General features: G+C 37.6%; 2 protein-coding genes across 19 annotated transcripts in view; both read left to right on the top strand.

Annotated features, from left to right (window-relative positions):
- The window catches only part of Pdp1 (PAR-domain protein 1), a 70,135-nt gene extending 61,323 nt beyond the window's left edge, over positions 1-8,812 (top strand). For 4 of the 17 annotated variants that reach the window (XM_015175000.3, XM_015174996.3, XM_070208311.1 and 1 more), the window contains 4 exons: positions 4,131-4,285; positions 5,432-5,657; positions 6,300-6,541; positions 6,636-8,812. In XM_015175000.3, the coding sequence (XP_015030486.1) occupies positions 4,131-4,285; positions 5,432-5,657; positions 6,300-6,541; positions 6,636-6,722 (710 nt within the window). In that variant the 3' untranslated portion in view covers positions 6,723-8,812. Of the gene's footprint in view, positions 1-2,310; positions 2,353-4,130; positions 4,286-5,431; positions 5,658-6,284; positions 6,542-6,635 lie in introns of all 17 variants that reach the window. The other 13 variants (XM_070208307.1, XM_070208306.1, XM_070208313.1 and 10 more) reach the window with 7 other exon arrangements.
- Positions 8,813-13,656: 4,844 nt separating this feature from the next.
- LOC6623941 (LON peptidase N-terminal domain and RING finger protein 2) overlaps positions 13,657-20,144 on the top strand; it is a 29,899-nt gene continuing 23,411 nt past the window's right edge. Inside the window, exon 1 of one of the 2 annotated variants that reach the window (XM_002048258.4) lies at positions 13,657-14,340. The gene's annotated coding sequence lies outside the window, so the exon portion shown is untranslated. Of the gene's footprint in view, positions 14,341-19,761; positions 20,141-20,144 lie in introns of those variants that run through there. The other variant, XM_070207937.1, reaches the window with a different exon arrangement.

Below are 20,144 nucleotides of genomic sequence, written 5' to 3'. Positions count from 1 at the left end.
GCGAATGCGGAATGAATGCAATGCACAGCAACAACAACAGCAACAACAGCTACAACAACAGCAACAACAACAGCAACAACAGCAACAACAACTAGAGACAGCACAACAATCGAAAGTGTTACACTTTCTGCACTTCAGCAAAAGGCAGTCAAACAAAACAAGAGCCAGCAGAGCCATAAACGAGTGCCATGTAATACAGCACAGCACAAGCAACAACAACAGCAACGGCAACAGCAACAGCAACAACAACATTGCTGTTAAAAATTACCGCAATTGCGCCATCGACGCGACGCGACGCGACGCGACGCATGCGCCAACAGCGACGCGAACGCCAACGCCGACGCCGACGGCGACAGCGACCCGTTGAGACAGGTGAAAGGGGCGTGCAAAGGCAGCGACTGCGCTGTACGTGCCCAGCGTTGTCTCAATTGTTGAGCTGGACTCAGAAAAACGTAAAACAAAAAAAAAAATAATAATAATAATACACTTGCATTGCATAACCAACCGTACGAGCTACTGCAAAACTAGCTGAAAGTGTGCTGAAAAAGTCACAGCTGCTTGGCCTGGGCACACGCACACACACACACACATGCTCACTTTTAGAAATACTTCTACACACACACACACACACACAGGCACACTATGTAAACTCACTTGGATGTCAATGTCGGGGTCTCTGGTCGCGCTTTTGTTCTACATTTGCGTGCTTAGAATTCGCTGCTGCTTCTTCTTCTTCTTGTTGCTGTTGTTGTTCTCTTTCTTTCGTTTCTTTTCTTTTCTTTTCTTTTGCATTTGGCTTGTGACTTTGGGAACCGGTTTTCATTCAATTTGATTGGGTTTTTCGGGGTTTTATCTTTGCTGTTCATCCGCAGCGACTTGTTTGGGCTGTTGTTGTTGCTTGCAGGAGATTTTACTCTCACTTTCATTTTAATGCGAGGCCTGCTTTAAAATGCAGTCAGCATTGGTAGCTGGAAGGGTGACGGCGGAGGGGGAGGGCTGGCTGTAAGGGCAGTCGATTTTATTGCTTGGAAACGGATGTAAACGAAATCAAATTGAACAAAGCAAAATGCAAACTTTTGGTTTTTTGTTAAATTAATCAATTTACAGAAAATACTTTAAGGCGAATTGAGGTCATATTTTCATGGTATTGCTATAATTAATTAGTTTATAAAATACTCAGCTTGTCTTCAATTGCCTTCTGTTCTGGCCTAATGACATTTGCATTTGTTTGCCAGCTTTGGGCCACATAAATCTGTGTGCAACTAGTCAAAAGTCCGCGGCTGTCACATGTTTCCCAAAACTCGCGCAGCTTCGTACTAAATGGAAACAGTAAAAGTGAAAGTTTAATGCGGCATTAAAATAATAATAAAAAACAAAAAAACAACAACCTACATCAAAGACCACAAAAAAAAATAAAAAAAAATGGTGACCAGCTCGCGCTGTCCATTAACACAACAAAGGCACAGGCCAGAGGCTAACAATTTATAGAAATAATATTAATAATAATAGCGGACAGTAACAAATTATGAAGCCACAAAAAAAACAAAAATAAAGAAAGTAAATGAATTTATTTTCACCCAAGAAAGAGCATACATTTTGTTGTCGTAGGCCTGGCTTAAGAAAAGTTAAGCGGGCCTTTTCCAATGAAACTGTTACCAAAAAAAAAAAAAAATAACCCAAACAAAAAAAAGCAACGGAAACCAAATGCAAAAAAGAGACACGAAAATTATGCAAATTATTTTAATTACAAACGAGAAACTCCAAAAAAAAAAGCCCATAAAAAGTGCGCGGACTACAAAACGCAGCGCGCTTTGTTGCTGGGCCCCTCCAAAAAATAAAAGCTAAAAAAAGAAACAACAACAACAGCAAAATCAGCCGCAACATTGACGCATCGTTGACCCACTTAAATTGGCAAGAGAAACCGTAAACGAAACCGAGCCAAAAGCCAAAGCCAAAGCAAAAGCCGGGCCGATCGACGCAACGTTGTGCTAAAAATAAACCCTGCGCCAGATTCTGTTGCTCCTGTTGCCTGAGAGCGCCCAGTGAAAGTGACATTCGAGATACAAGTTGCGCGCGCAAAAAGATACAAAAGTATCTCGCATGCAAAAAGATACAAAAGTATCTCACACGCACAGCCTGCGCCAAGCCCTGCTTAGCTACATTTTCTATGTGTCTTCTGTTTGCTTATACATTTCACTCCATTCCATTCCATTTCGTTTCGTTTTCGTTTCGTTCCGTTGCGTTTCACACTAGCTGTAAATATTGTATTTGCTCTTCTTTCTATCTTTCATTTTTCTTCTGTTCTTACAGGCAGGAAATCTCCATTTTTGGGTTTCATTTGCAAGGCAAACGGTAAATTTTTGTTTTTCAGTTTTTTTCTTGTTTTCCATTTTATGTTGTTGTTCATTTTTGTTTTGCCGCACGCAACTTTTGTCTTGTGCTTTGAGTTTTTTTTTTTTGCTTGTCTTGTTTAAAGTTCCTTTTATTACTTTTAATGTGAGTTTTTTCATTAAGTACTGTTATTTTTTCTTTACTTGCATCCTTTTTGCGCTTGCGCTTAACCTTTGAGTCAACTCCACTTCTCGGCTGTTAATTTCCCTCTCTCTCTCTCTCTCGCTCTGTTGATAAAAAGCCCGCATATAAAAATTTCCCAAACATAAATCCCTGCGCTAAAAAAAGTCCCCATCAAACATCAAATGCAAATGTCTAATTAAAAAGCCAAATGAAAAGTTGTTCATACGCCGCGTTGGCCCGCTTGCAGATTTGCAAGTCCTAATTTTGTGTGTGTGTGTGTGTGTGTGTGTGTGTGTGTGTGTGTGTTTGCCGCCTGATTTGTGGCTATTACTTCACAATTCACATGCAACAAACACTTGCGCACTTTTCACTTACGCTTCGCTGCCAGCGGCATTAAAAAATAACAACAACAACAACTAGTAAAGAAAAGCAATGAAAAGAAAAGAAAATATTACTTCACTGCCACAGACCAGAAATGTGGTCGCCGTCAACGTCGACGTCGCCGTTGCCGTCGCAACATGGCATAAAATTTCGCAATAGTTGCCCGTTCGCCTAAAAAGCAACAGTAAAAACTTCGCAAATGAAAGTGAGAGTGAATAAGAAAGCGGAAACTAATGCAAGCGAAACCAACAAAAAAAAAAAAGAAAGAAAGAAAAAAGCAACAACAACAACAACAACGCGCTGCACGACGACAACTGGTTTCTGCCGACGGCGACGGCGTCGGCGCAGACTTCGGCCAAACTCGTTTGCCTGTAAAATGTGCAAGAAATCAAAGAGCGCTGCGCCTAATGCTTAACAGTGATAGCCGCCGTCAGCGTCGCCGTCGCAGTCAGCAGCGCAGCCAACGGCAGCAGCAAAAGTACGCTCAGCTGCGCCTGCGCAGCGTCAGCTGAGTGCAGCTTTTTTTGAGTGCGTTGCGAGCGCGCAGAGCAACGATAAAAATCCGTTGAAAGCTGAAATTTCACTTTCGCTTTTAGCTGCTGCTGGCTGCGCTGCTGACTGCGCTGCCTGCCTGACTGACTGCCTGCCAGCAAAGCTGCTTCCTCTTTTGTTTGCGTTTGGTTTGTTGGTTTTGCCTGACTTGTTTAGCTGTCTCGCTCTGGCGGCTTGTGTTTGTTTTCGGCTGTGTTTTGTTTGCCGTTCGAAGCGCATGCGGAAATTGTGAGCATTTTTTCATCTTTTCGCTTTGTTTCTCCTTTCTTTTGGGCAGTTTGCCAAAAAGAATTGCCCAGCTTCAAATATATATCTATGTATGTGTGTATGTATGTGTTTGATAATTGATGCGTTTGCATGTGTGCCGTGTGCGTTTGTTGGAGACGCTGTTTTGACCCACTTTACAGACAGCTGCCCAAGTAGTGCTCAGGCCCTTATCATTTACTATGTGCACTCGAATATAAAACAAAGCTACTCTACAAATGATTGCAAAAACTATTTTATTGGAAAAACACTAAACCTTATCAGTGCCATTTGTCGTCGTCAGCCTGTGATTAATTTGTTGGGCAAAAATAATAAAAACTTTTAACTTTGCCCTTGGTTAGCATTCAAAATGTTCACGTATAAAAACTGTATATATATTGTATATATATTTAATACATTTGTGTGTTTTCTCTTTGCAGGCAAATCCACATCGAATAGCAAAGAAATCATCTGCCCGGATGATAAATACAAAGAGGAGGGCGACATTTGGAATGTTGAGGCCCAAACGGCATTTCTCGGCCCAAATTTGTGGGACAAAACCTTGCCCTACGATGCTGACCTCAAGGTAACACAAGTTAGTATCATATTCATCGCTGCGTAGTGGCTGCGTCTGTTTTTACTACACCCCCCGCCAACACAATTACCCTTTTCCCTACCACACACACACACACACACACACACACACACACACACACAACAAGCGAAACAGCACACACACACAGACTGGCACACACCCGAAATTAACACGAATTTGGTGCTTTACGTAGTGCGAGAATTGTATTCTCATCATATTGTATAAATACTGTACAGTTTGTGTCTTCCATTGCAAATTGACTAACACAAGCAATTTACTTACACCCTACACAAGATTTGCAATAATTACATGCGATATTTAATTACTTCTTAATTACCCACACAAGTACTTCAGTAATGAGAGCCAAAGAAGTTTAATTACTTAATTACTCGCTTGAAAGTGTAAATACTTCAGGAATTATTTGTGGGTACTTGACTAAATATGCCTTACAAGTAGACAAAACTAACTAAATCGTATAAAAAAAGGTATCTTGGTATCTTTCTGTAATTATTTGAGTAATTATGCCTGAAAGGCGCAACACTCAATTAACTATGTGGGCATTCTAATAAGTTTAGTTACTACGCCTTTAAATCATAAAGACTAGAGTAATACATATATAAAAATATTATGTCAAAAAATTAGATTAAACTAAATTATAAAAAAAAATAATACTAAGAAATGCAATTACTTAGGCAATGTGTGGTAATTACTTAAGTAATTATGCACAAATAGAGAAATGACTTATAAATTCAATTACTTGAATTAAAAGTTAATTAATTAATTTTTGAAAATAATTATCTGAAATTTCATCAAAAAATTATAATTAACTTAATTACCTGCAATTATTGAAGTTAATTAAGTCACCCGTAAATACATTCAATAATTGAATTTTAATTAAACACGTAATTATTTGAGTAATTGTAATTATTTATGGCGAACAGTTTTAATTTTGCACCCCAAGTCTCTGCCCAATGGAAGTAATTAAATTAGCAGCTAGTAATTAAGTAATTACACACTACACTACACTTGCCCGGCTGTGTTGATTGTTGAGTTTGTTGTTTGCTGTTTCGGCTGCTGCCAATTTTGTATGCAACATTTTGTGGCACATGTGACATTACAATCTTTGCAAATTCTTTTCGTATGCAGTATGCGGACCTGGACGAGTTCTTGTCGGAGAACAACATACCCGACAGCCTGCCCGGCACCCATTTGGGGCACGCCGGCGGCCTCGGCCATCGATCCGATTCACTGAGCCATGCGGCGGGTCTCTCGCTGGGCCTGGGGCACATAACCACAAAACGGGAGCGATCGCCATCGCCATCGGATTGCATAAGTCCCGATACGCTAAATCCGCCATCGCCGGCCGAATCAAGTGAGTATGCGAGTGAGAGCAAGAGAGAGGCAGAGAGTGGCAGAGAGAGAGTGAGGGAGAGTGAGAGTGAGCGGAAGAGAGTCCTATTCCAATCTCCACGACCCCCCCTACCCCCCCACATCATAATTTTGTATAATTAACTTTTAAATTCAATTATTTAAAAAACACAAATGGAATGGACATTGCGCCTAATTAACTTTTCGATTTACAATATATTATATTGAATATGATTTTGATTTACCTACACATAAAACACATACAACTTTTTCATCTAGCGAATAACCGATTCAAACAAAAAGAAAACCCATGAAAAACTGAAAAACTAAAACTGAAAAAAAAAAAAAAAACACTGAGAAAATGTTTTTGCTCATGTCTTATCAAATGCTAAATGTTAAAGGCTGAATTACATTCCAATTTGTGCGATTCGAGGCAAATTTTCAATTTCCTTTTCGTCTACTTTCATTTTTTCTTTTTCGTTTTCTATATCTATCTTCTTTTTTTTTTTTTTGATTTTTTCTTTAAACTTCTTTTGATTGTTTCTATTTCGTTTATCTGAAAAGTTGCGAGTGCATTTTTTATGATTTAATTTATAGCACGAACAGTCTGTGAAACATTGTTAACATTTAGTATTTGATATTCCAGCATTTTCATTCGCATCGTCGGGGCGTGACTTTGATCCGCGCACCAGAGCATTCTCCGATGAAGAGCTCAAACCGCAGCCGATGATTAAAAAGTCACGCAAACAATTTGTTCCAGATGAGCTCAAGGACGACAAGTACTGGGCCCGCAGACGAAAGAACAATATTGCCGCCAAGAGGTCGAGGGATGCGCGCCGCCAAAAGGAGAATCAGATTGCGATGCGTGCCCGCTACTTGGAGAAGGAAGTGAGTATCGATAAGTCGATAGATCGATCAATCGATTAACTTTGACTAATCAAACAACCATCTCTCTCTCTCTCTCTCCTGTCTCTCTCGGTAGAATGCCACGTTACATCAGGAGGTCGAGCAGCTGAAACAGGAGAACATGGACTTGCGTGCACGTCTATCGAAATTCCAGGATGTGTAATATAAAAATGTGACTTGAGCGATACGAGTAACCACATCAACCATTACATTTTAATGATAATGATAATAATTCAGTTATCGATAATTGATAAATGATAAATACTAATAATTTTTAGTAAACAGACATGAAGGAAAATACACTACAAAAACTACACATATATGCAATATATATACATACATATATATATTTATATATATATGTAATTAAACAAGTTATATATGTATGATAAGCAGACACACACACACACATCTACAAACACTCACACACACACAAACACATTTGTAAGCTGCGGCCTGCACCGCATATTTATTTTAAACTTAACGTAAAGCTAAACGCAAATTAACTAAATGAAAGAAGTAAACAAAAAAAAAACAACAACTTAACTTTATAGTGTAGCTTAAAAAACAACAAAAAGCAAAAGAAAACCAATTTCAGAACGCCGACTACAAAAGTCTCTCACAACACTTATCGATAGCTCGAGTTATCGATAGCGTTTGCCGTGGTTTTATCTATCGCAGTGGCAACCCTGTGCGTACTGTTAGCTGCTCCTCAATCGCTTAACAAACCGACGTTAGCCAAGTTAGGATGTTAACTGAAAACATAAAACCCAATTACCCTATTACGTAGAATTGTTAATTTTTACCTAGCCTCTTTTGTTATTAGTTTTTACGCAAGAACCTAAAACATAAAAAAAAAAAAATACAAAAAAAAAAAAACAAAGTTAAACACAGATTTATATAGATATATATATACATATATTTTCAGCGCACCAATTTCTAAGTTTTTAGCTAGTTTTTGTTAAGTTTTCTTAGGTAATTTCTTGGCCTCTTTCTCTGAAAACCTTTTAAGCAACTAAACAAAAAATCGTGCATACATATGTAAATAATTTCGTTGCCTACTCCTCAAATTTGACTCAAGAAATAAAAAACTAAAAAAAAAAAAGGTTATTTGTAAACAAAAATCAATGTTTTTCTATGATAAACAAGAGGAAGATGAACTTACGATAAAAATGAAAGAAAGAAGAAAAAAACATTTAAAAAACAAGCAAAAGAACTTCCCTCCTCATTGCCCCAGCTCCAGGCAGCTCTTAGTCTAAGCGAACTATTATGATTTTCTTAAAATATTATTATGAAATCAGTTATGCGAAAAGAAAACTATTATTTGATAATTGATTTTGTTATTTGTTGATCACTAAAATAATATAGAGAAGTAGAGGAAGCAGCAGAAGCAGCAGCAGAAATAAAAAATTAGGCAAGATTTGCCTCAAACTTTTCTATGCTATAACTAAGAAACGCCCTCCCCCCTACCGCTGACACTCTGCTTTGTGGCTTTTGCCTTGGCCTAAACCAGTTGACAATTTATGCAAAAGATTTTTCACAATTTTCAACATTTTCTATGCTAATCTTATTTTGTTTGAACTAACTTGTTTGGTGTGATTTTGCAAGATCTTAAATCGTATATGCATAATTATTATTATTATGATTATTATTATTATTATTATGATTATTATTATGATTATATTATTATATGACTATTTACAGTTTTAGTTAAGTTTTATTAATTTTATTTGTTAAACATTGAGTTACCTTTACCTGCATACCTAGCACTCTAAGCTAACAAATAACAAAAGAAAAAACAAAACCACGAAAAAAAAAAGGAAAAACCTAAAAAAGCAAAGTGAAAACATAAGAGAAATCAAATAAATTTTTATATAAAAAAAAAAAAACGAAAAAAAAGGAAAACACGCTGAAAAGTCATTTAATTATTTACAAATATTGCATAAAAAGTTTTGAAACAATATGTTCAATTTTTTTTTGTTTTTGAATTTTTATTTTTATTTTCAAGCAAGCAAAATTTTATGTTTAAGCAATTCTTAACAAATTTTCAATAAGTTTTATTTATTTTTTAAATGGAAATTGTGCAAAAACGCAGAAACGCGGCAGAAAAGCAAAAATCAACAAGAATAATAATAATAATAACAATACAGAGAGAAACGAAAAACGAAGAAAAAACAAAAGCAGAAGAAGAAGAGCAAGCGAAAAGAAATTGTGTAATAATAAAAATCTAAGCGTTGCTTTCAAATATTGAAATATTGTTTTTTGGTTCCTTCGCGTAAACAGTTCTTGTTATTGCCACCATATCATTTAATTCCCCCCTCTTTAAACAAAAACAAAAACAAATACCAACTTAAGCTAGCAAGGATCTCACATACACGATATACCGAAACTAACCCTAACGATAATACAAAAGAAGGCAATTACCTTTATAGATATGTAACTACATTTATCTTAGCCAACAAGTTTAGAACTTTATCCAACCACACGAATAGCTGTGCACCTAGCGTATATAGTCGGAAAGCAGAACAAAGAGAAACTTCCAAAACAAACGATTTATACAATTCCTGGTTTTCCGCAACAATGACAACAAGAAAAACAAACAACAACAAGTACGCCCCCACTAATAATAAAAAAAAAAAAAATAAAAGCCTTTTGCACTGCTAAGAAACCACCTAGAGAGATATTATGGAAACTATAAATAAAATAGTTGCTCGTATCCTTTGAAAAATGATTCAAATGTTTTGAGCTTCGGTTGTTTTGTAAACGATAACGATACCGATAACGATACCGATAACGATACCGATAACGATAACTACAGTAGTGTATTTAGCCCGATTAACTTCACAAACTAAGCAATTGCTACATATTTGTACGATAAATTCAATTAAGTATATCGATAGCAAACAACAAGAAATCGTAATATATTTATATAAAGATATTTATGTCTCAGATACAAAATGCGCATAGAGGTGAAAAATAGTGAAAATTGCGAGCTGGCGTGTGAGTGTGACCAGCCCACACACTAAATCATATATACATATATATATATATATATTTAACTAGTTATTTAGTATTTTGCGTAGTTTGTAGTTTCCTTTCAGTTCTATTTTTCTAGTCTTTATTCTTTGATCGAGAGAAGGCGTAAAGAAAACGTTGGAAACCTTATTTTCCCATTCTTTTCTGACACTTGTAAGCATACTTTTCGGCGGCACTGTTTGGCCGCTTCGCACAGCCCGAAAGCGAGCTACAGTTCGGAAAACTAAAAAAAAAATGGGAAAATTAGTTACTAACTAAGCGTTTGCATCGAGTGGTCGGATTCAGGTTGATTTCGTTAGTGTTGAAAAATTAGGTTTGTTTATTTTTTTTATATATATATTAATATTTCTGATATAGAAGAATGTTCCGTAACAAATTGTAGACTTTAGCAACAAACACAAGACGATAAAACTGAAAGTAAAAACAAGATTTTTTTTGTTGTCGTAAACAAAATTATGTCACATATACAATATATATATACATATATATATCTGATATATATATCGATTATATACAATACAATACGAGACGGTTATTAATTATAATTACCAAATTAGTTGTGGTAAATTTTTGTAGATAAATTCAATACGGTAGCTGATGATTTTTTATAGGTATATACTTATATATATATACAATACTTAGCATATAGTACCAGATATACCATCTGGTCACATATAGAGCAATGGAGCTGTTGCGCAACGTAATTGTAGGCAGGGTTAAAATTTAGTAACTAAACACACAAATTGTTGCAGTGCAAAGCAAACTAGAAAACTAGATGCATGCTCTATCTAGAAGATGCAGGCCTAGGCAAAGGGACAGAGACAGAGACAGAGACAGAGGAAGAGACAGAAGACAGAGACAGAGAGTCGAGTGTTTTTAGGGAAAACGTGGGCGAACGGGGGCGGAGGTCGGCAATGCGAACATATTAAATGCTATATACATATATATATATATATATATATATTATATTATAATATATATATACATCTATAATATTATATACATATACACATAAAAACTTATATACATATATATCTATATATATATATGTAAAAATATGTATATTCTTACATATTATTAAAGACAAAACGTTGTTGAATTTTAAACTCAATAAACATAAAATCCAGAAGCAGAAAACGCATGTAAAATGTAGTGAAAATCCAAGAAATTATGTACGAAAAATACAAAAAAAAAAAAAAAACAAAACAAAACAAAAAGCAAATAAATTTAAAAATAAATTGTTAGTTGTTGCAAACAAAAACAAAAGAAAGAAAGCTAAAAGTCCCCAAATTAAACGAAAGATTTAAACAACACACACACACACGAAACACTACACAAGATACACACACACAGGCACACACACACACACACACACACCCACACACACACCCACATACATACACAACACATGCAACACAAACAGATGCGTTTTAGAGCCTTTACTTATATTTTGAGAATTTTGCGATAAAAACGTGTGCAAATAATTTTATATGGAATACAATACCAAAAAGTAAAAAATAAAATATAAAAGAAAAAGTAAAATTAAAATTAAAGAAAAACATAAATTAAATGGCTAAAGCTAAAGCTACACATAATTTAGAGCTAAAGATTTGTAAAGCGTTTGTATTAGTAAAAAAAAAAATGAGAAGAAAACGAAAACTGCTTGCGGCAATAGAAAAAGAGAGCAATGCATATAAGAAAAATAATATAAGCAAAGAGCAGAAGAGGAAGAAGAAGATAAGAAGAGGAGTAGGAGAAGGAGAAACTGCGCCTAGTTGTTGTTGCCAGCATGCAAAAAGAAATTAAATGAAAATCGAATAAAAACAAAAAAAAAAAAAACAAACAAATGCTAAATAAATAAAGAAAAGAAGAGGAAAAAAACATATATATAGATGAAGAAAACAGCCTATGCAAGGACACTAACATGTACCTAGATATACATACAAAAGAAAAACTTAAAAGTGAATGAGAGAAAAATCTACAATATAATGAAAAGCGGAAAAAGCGTGCATGAAAATGCTAACAAACTAGACACAAGTGCTCGAGCAACTTGCTGCAGATATTAGTTTTAGTTTGTAATTAGAAACGCGAACGATAACAGAATCTGTTAATATGTATTTTTTTTTGTACTTGTCTCTAATTAACATTTGCTGCAACTGAAACATTTTCGCTTTCGTTTGGAAACTGATTTTGAAAATTTGTTTCATGTTCGATATTCACGATTTGTTGAGATTTGCGCATTTTAGGCAGGCGATAAATTCTGTATGAAATCAATAATATTGATGAATTCTCATGGGAATTAATAACGGCATTATTTGATGGCGTAATCGCATATGTGTTATTGAAAAACTGCAGAAAAAAAATAAAAGAAAACAATAAAGGTTTAGATACAAATTTTGAAACGATAAATACAACAAATAATAATTGCTTGTTTTTATTCAAGGAAATTCAACAAGTGGGCCTTATGCTAAGTATTTTATTTGAATTTAACTTCATATTTGAAAAAACCGCCAAATACCTTTCCGTCAAATTTCTTAACAGCTCCGCGCTCTGTTAAGCGCGATCTTCGCCTGCTGCCCACTTCTGGGCTGCTGCTGTTAAGTGCGCCGCTGTTAACACAGCCCGCAAGCAGGCTATGTTAATGTTATTTGCTGGCCAGCAAAGCCTGTTGTCTGCGCTGCAAGGTTGACCTTGAAATTGTTGTTGCTTGAGTAAATTTATTGTTTTGTTTATTGTTTGGGGTCAGTGCCGTTGCATAACTGGCAGCTGCCACAGCGCGCAATGTTGCCAAGACCTTGAACGACACGTGCAACAATGTTGCCAAGCCAATGTTGGCTCAGTTGGGCTGCTTTCAAATTGAAATTGAATCAATATGAAGTGCTGGAGCCTACAAATTACACCTAAAATCATCATTTCACAGTTATTACCAAATTTAAACAGCGACACGCCTTCCATTGCCATTAACTTATGCAAAACATTAACGAATTTCCTCATATTTTACAAAACTCCCAAGCAATTTCCGTTAACAGCAATAACAACAGCAACAACAACAAGACGAGCTGCTGTTCGATTACTTCCTACGAAGAGACGTGCGTGGCAAAATGTTGCAACAAATGCGAGCAATGTTAACACATGGAATCCATATGTAGATGCCCATATACATAAATGGATATATGTATGTATGTGTGCATGTTTACACAAACCAGGCGCCTGTAATTACCAAATTACGAAAAAGTAACTGCAAATAAAAAGCAACAGCAACAACAACAACAACAACAACAGCAGCAGCAGCAACAGCCACTTAAAATGTTAATAACAACATCAAACGTTAAACTGGAAATATGCAGCAGGCGACGTCGCCGTCAGCGTCGGCCAACGTTGAACTTGAGCTTGAAATGTGAGCGGCGAAGCGCTTAACAGTCTCTGCTTGGCTGAGCCAGCGTTGCGCAGCATACATATGCTGCTGTCTGTTAACACAGCTTAGCATAGTTGTTGTAGCTGCTGTTGGCTCTCTTTCGATCGCCAAATGAGGTCAAAGCGTTGCATACGTAATGTGCGTTAAATGTCGGACTTATGAAACCAAACTGGAGCAGCAACATTTTAATCATTTCTCTCTTGATTGTTGAGTGGCGCCGGAAGCACACACAACATGCAATAAATGATGAGCCAGCGTGGGCGTTAACATAACACCCCCTGGCACGACCCCGCCCCCATTCCACCAGCTAACACACAGCAGCTGCCTTAGTTTGGCGTCGCCCCATTTGACAATTTACGTTTTGCCGGCAAATTCGAGCAGCAACAAGAGCAACCAACAACAACAACAACAACAACAACAACAACAGTAGCAGCAGAAGTTATGCTCACGCAAAGAGAGCGCCAAATTGATGACGCAACAGCGCTGCTAACTGCCTAAGAGCGCTATGACATAATAGCATGACAGTATGTGTGAGAGATAGAGAGAGAGAGAGAGTGCGCGCGCTAATGTCGCTGCTGGTCGTTTCGTGTGTGTGCGGCTGGCCAATGCTTGAGGTCTGCGCTCACTGTACACTGCTCGCTGCCTTCATTTGCTGTCGAACAGCGGCCGTGTCAAGTACAGCAAGGAGAAGCAGCGCTCGCGCGCTTTCGAGCAGCATTCGAACACGTTGCCCCACACAGCAACGGCCCCGCTCGTCGCGTAACCGTAACGTAAGCGCATTACAAAACAACGGCAGCAGCGTCATCGCGTCGCTATTTTGTCAACGTAACCAGCGCGTTTATCGTTTTTGCGCGCGTGTGTGTGTGTGTGTGTACATGTTTAATTTGTTAAGCATAAATTGAAAATCAGCTAAGCCCAAAAGTGAAGTGCCGTATAGCATAAAAAAAAAAACAAAACATATTTGTTTGGCCCGCGCGATATGTGTAAAACCCGTCTGTGGGTTACGTAAAGCCGAGCCGTTGGGTTCTTACAAAACAAAAAAAGCAAAACGCAAAGGCAAAAGTTACGCGCACGCCTCGAGAAAAAAAAAATAAATAAATAAAAGCGGCACAACAAAATAAAAAATTTCAAAGAAAAAAATTGAGCAAAGAATTTTTGCACTGTTTTGTTGTTGTCTCGCGTGTGGCAATAAATTTTGACACAAAAGAATTTATTGTGTGTGAGTGTGCGTATGCGAGTGGCTGCTAAGACAGGAGGCGCGGTCGTGCAGTACAAGTTAAACAAGAAGAGGAAGAACCAGCACCAGAATCAGCAGTTGTCAATGCGACAGGTAAATTGAAAGAGAGTGGCGCTAAGAGAGCGCGCACAGCAGCCAATTGGGCGCTCTCTTGTGTTCATGTTACGACATCAGGCCACACGCCGTATGCTGTATGCACATGTGTGTGTGCGTCTGTGTGAGTGCGTTGGTGTGCGTGTGCAATGTGAATGAACGCGCGCGCTCAACTTAGTTGCATTGCTCTTTGAACAGCAGCAGCTGAGCAGCGCAGCAGCAGCAGCGGCAGCGACAGCGGCGGAAAAACTGTTTTTCATTTGTGTTGCTTTTGTTGTTTCTGCGAATTGATTGTGAAAACAAACTGCGCTGCAGCGCGCTGCCAGGCCAGCAGCTTGTCGGCGAGGGGGCCTGCCGTTGGGCGGGGGTTCATTTTGCGCCGCTTACGTGTTGCCATATTTTTAAAGGCATTACTAAGCGGTTTTTTTTTGTGTTTGTGTTTGCGCCAAATGTTGTTCTTGCTGTTGTTGCTCGCCTTGTGGCGAACGTGTTGTTGTTGACGTTCTGGCAAATCAAATTGGCAGCACTTGATAATAATTTATATTTAATTTGTGATAAAAGCATGCGGCCCTCTGAATAATATGCATGATAAACATATTCACAAATGAATTTAAATTAAATCAAATGATGTAATTGCACACAAAGTTGACAAACAACAAAGTGTTGGTAAACACAATGTTAATGTTAACATTAAAATTTAATTCATAAATAAAAAAAATATAACAGAAAATTTTGAATTGTTCGAAAAACATTTAAATTAAATAAATAATAAAATTAAAAAAAAATATAAATATTAATAAATTAATATATGATAATAAATTTTAAAAAATCTATTTCTTACAATAAATAAAAAAAACCATATTTTTTATTAATTTAAAAAGCCCAAAAAATATATATTTTAAAACAGACTTACTTTTCATATATTATATATAATTATTTAGTAATTTTATTTATTTATTTACTTTATTAATTTATTTTTATGGTTTTATTTGAAATTATTTTGCCATATCAAAAATCACAGAGCTCTTAAAAAAGCGATTCGATAAATAAATAAAACAAAATGAATAATAACATAAACAATCAACAAACTGGGACAACATTTGAATTGAACAACAAATGTGATTAATAAGTTAAATATAGAAATAATCGTCTATTCAAATTCATAGATTATTTAAGTAGACAGCTTGTTTTCTTTACTAGTTTGTTGTTTACACTCTGAACCTTATTGAAATGCAACAAATTGCGGCAACAACAACTGGGAGTGCTTGTCAAATTGGCCAAGCACCCTCCCCTCCATCGAGCGGGGGCAACATTTGCCGGCGTGCAGCATTTTACGTGACGTGGGCAGCGTCGTTGTCGCCCCATTGACGTTGACGTCGCTGCCGACGCCGACGGCGACGCCGACGTTGACGTTGACGTTACGACACGCGACGCATTATGCGACCGACAACAACAAACTCGGCTCTAACAACTGAAAACTGTTAAGCTATAAAACCTTTAGCTGAAAATTGCAAATATTTCCTTGGGCCTTATGCAAAAAGCCAATTGCCAGAGCCAGAGCCAAAGCCAGAGCCAAAAAGCCAACGCGTCAGCGCATGAGTCACGGGCGTAGCCCGCAATTGGATCTTACATAAGCGAGTGGCGGCAATTAGTCAGAATCTCAAGTAATTCGGCATTATGCAACACGGCGGCAAATGGAAACGGGCGACAAATCAAAACTAAAACCATAAAAAAAATAAATATAAAAAAAAAAAACAGCTAATAGAATTTCTCTCTCAACTCAATAATTCTGGCCAGCTGTTGTATCTTGCTCTTCTTCGTGCTGTTGTTGTTTTATTGTGGCGTTTATCGTGGCCATAAAACGCGCCGTAAAAAAAGAGCAACAGCAACAACAACAAATGAAAAGCCAATAAAACAAATATCAAAGCACAAATCAGTTAGCAACAATAAAAGCGAAGAAAATTGCTTATGAAAATGGAAAAATTGTGTATAATAAGTTCGCAGCGATTTCGTAACGTTTCGCAGCTCGCCATTTGCTGCCCGTTTATTGAATGGCAATCACAGCAATTATGTAATTTCATTAGGCCCAAAACTCATGCCTTTCACACACACACACACACACACACACGCACACACACTTGTGGCGCGCCGTGTGTTGGAACCTTTCGCCCATTTGCATTTGACATTGCATTTCATGGCAATTTCTTGTCGCCACCCACAACAATTGACTTAAGTAACAACAAGTACAAGCAATGTGCAATTGTTGTTGATTAGCTGGCCAGCACGACTCGCAGATACCCTAGCTTTGAAGCGCAACTCAAGCCGTTTGCAGAGCAGAATCTACAAAAGTATCAAGAGTTGATACTCCTCTCTACTTCTTATATAAATGTTATGTTAAGCTAAATGTTTTCTTTTTTGGTTTTATATTCGGAATCCAAGCATTTGCATTTCAGTTAAAACACTTTGTGCCAATCAAGATTCAGTTCGGGTTTGAACCAGTGTGGTTCAACTTGCAATCTATATCTATATATTGCTATTTATACTTATGTAGTTTATTTATTTGAAATGTCAGCCTTAGAAGAGACCGGAAGCAATTATCAGCTTGTATTTAGCGATTATGCAAGCAGCCATGTTTAAACCCCTTTTAGACATGGCTCAGTATGTGTGCATATGTATTTATAGAGTATTTGAACAACAACAAACAGTTGACGTTGTCGTTGTCGTTGTAATTGGTTTTTGTCTCGGTTTCCGTCAGCTCCAGTCCAAGTAAGCCGCCCTCTCTCCCTCTCGCAGGCCCAGTCTCCGACTCAGAATGTTGTCGCCATTTGCTGCCAAGTCGTCTGTTGGCTGAGGCGCTGGCGACAACGGGCAACGATAAATGCAATCGCGGAATATGATTGACATTGCATAATATAAGCTAAAAAAAAGAACTACAAAATAGTTGAAAAGCTGGCAAAGTGTATAATATGTAAGCGTAGTTTCTATGTTTGCATATATCAGCGCATATTCTTGCACAACAGCAACAACAACAGAGATAGCAATATATTTACAGTTCATTTAGGAACGTTTATCAGCGATGTTATAAGTATTATGCAATTGCCAGGTCATATAAGCACACACACACACACACACAGTCGCACACACGCGCGCAGTCAGCGATTGCATCTAGATACACACATGTGCACGTTGTTGCACGAGTCGTATACATAATTTGTACTTACGCAAAGGCCTGGCTGGTCTATTATCTAAAAGCGATGCCTGTTAGAATCGAGCAACTGAAAGTTGTTCAACAACTTTTACCGCATCAAATGCGTCACACATATTGACTGAATGTCTCTGCCACTCGCACGCCCCCAACCGAGTGGGAAGGAGGGGAGGACGAGTTCCATGAAGCGATATCGACACGGTTATGAAATATAACGTGATTTTAAGTGGTTCCTGGAAGGCTAGAGCCACAGTCTGAAGTATTTCAAGGTTGATTTTGTAAGAGCTACGTCCATATAAATATATCTATCTGTTTAAATGCCTTGCGTATTGATAACCAGTCTCATGTTACTCAATAACAGCCAGCAGAACGTTCGCCAGTTCAGTTTATGCAAGAACTGTCTGCAGCATGACATATGAGTTACATGCGAAACAGCTGTTGCTTTTCAGCACACTGACGCATTGGCCCACGTCTTTAACGGAGTCTGTGCTTTAACCAATTGTGAATTGTAAGCAGACAGTGTTAGTTAACGTTCTCAGTCTGTGCTTTATCTTGCGAATCAATAGCAAACATTACACATAAACAGTGTTAGTTAACACACATATAAATGTGTTACTTCTTCATCTGAAATAGATGTAAATTATTTAGAAATTGTTGCCGCATCATAAACAGAATATTCAGAAATTAACTTTAAAAGCTTCGCTGATCTTAACAGTGGCTTAAGCTAGTAAGTGCTTAAACTACTTAAGAATTATAAGCGCACAGTACACATAAGCACACATATAAAAGCGATATTTCATTATAACCCTAATGTAATTCCCAACTATTGCTCTACAGTAGATGCATAATATTATTAAGCTTCGATTCTAAGCAAGTCGCTGCTTGAATCACTTGAGAATTACAAGCATATAAAAAGAAATACTTCATTGGAATCGTATATTGATGTTATTGCCAATTGTTGCTCTAGAGTAAACATTGAATATTTAGAAATGAACTTCAAAAAAAAGGCATTGCTGATCTTGAACCACTTGAGAATTACAAGAGCAAACATTGCATAAACGCTTTGGAAACTAATTAAATGAAATGCTTCCTTGTGAGAGGCGTCCCTGATACATTTCAGTTGAAACAATTTCGAAAATGTTCTGCAACTAGCTGTTTATTCGAAATCATTCAATCTGATTGTTGCCTTTGTTGTTGGCGCAGAGCTATCAAATTGATATAAATAACAAGATGTATAAGAACCTTCGGGCGAGCATATATTCAGATTTTGTATTTCTATATTCTTGGCCAACTACCAATAGACATAGACAATGTTGCGGCATTACTTAACATGATATTTTATGCTAAATATTTAGTCGGCCAAAGCAACTGGGCCATGTTCGCATAATCATACGAGATGGCCAAGTGAAAATGAAAGAACAGAAACTACAAAAACAACAAGAAATCAACATATTTATTTGCACGCAATTTTCTTTTTGGCACACTTTGATTTTCGTTTTACATTGAGAACGTATCTGTGGCTGTTTATCTGTTTATGTGTGTGTGTGTGTGTGTGTGATGCGAGATGTAAACAAATTATAACCGAAAAAAAAAAAAAAATAGAAGCCAACATGAAGCGAAGAAAAATATTGTTTACATAACAAAAGCAAAAACATTCGAGCGTTGCCAATGGCCACGACGCTCTTCATGCGCTTGTGTGTGTGTGTGTGCTGTGTGCATGTGTTGGTGTGTTGTGCCGGCATTGTTTATCTTCTAGATACAAAAACTGAACGTCAAAGAAAAACGTGCGCATGTAAACGACAGAGGCAGCAAAACACTCGCAATATCACAGAAACACACACACGCACACGCACACAGAAGTTGCTCTTAAGCTGCGAGAACAGTTCTGAAGAGCGCTAACAGCGCGCGCGAGAGCAAACAGCAGCTGTGACTGTGTGTGAAGAGAGCCACTGCTGCTGTAAATGTGGCGTTGTTTGGCTTTTAGCTGTTGCTCTTCGTGTTGTTATTGCCCGAGTGCGGGCAAAGGCGGGCGAACGAACGTTCTGCTTTGTTTTTGTGCCTGCTGCCTGACTACGTGAGTGCGAGCGGGTGTGAGTATGTGTGTGTGTGTGTGTGTGTGTGCGTGCGTGTGTCTCGACGATTTTGATTTTGATTTCGTTACTTGCGCCAGCGTCCGCGTCAGTTTGCTTCGTGATTCAGTGTTAATTTTCATAATATTATGTAATAACATGTGCGGCCCCGCTGGTAATTGAAAAATTGAGTGTCAATGCGTTGATTGGGCTAGACTACATAGCCCCAAATCACTTACACACGCTGTGCCAAGCACTCGCACAGTTTTAATGCCAGTCGCTGCTCTTTGCGGCAAGTTCGTTGACCGTTTATGTAACGCGCCAAAGTCTCAAACGGTGGGGCTGTTCGGCAGCTGCAAAGCTCAGAATTTTAGGCCAGTCAATTAACAGCATACGCGACAAATGTCACGTCACTGCACGAGAGACAGACAGAGAGAGCGTGTGAGCGAGAGAGAGCGGAACTGGCAGAGAGATGCAAGTAACAAGAGATAGCAGAGCCTTGCACACAGGTTCAGTAATAGATACGGTAA

The sequence above is a fragment of the Drosophila virilis genome, chromosome 3, assembly GCF_030788295.1.
Source record: "Drosophila virilis strain 15010-1051.87 chromosome 3, Dvir_AGI_RSII-ME, whole genome shotgun sequence".
In the NCBI taxonomy this organism is placed as follows: Eukaryota; Metazoa; Arthropoda; class Insecta; order Diptera; family Drosophilidae; genus Drosophila; species Drosophila virilis.
Note: the sequence above shows the minus strand (reverse complement) of the source record. Positions and strands in the feature narration are given on the sequence as shown.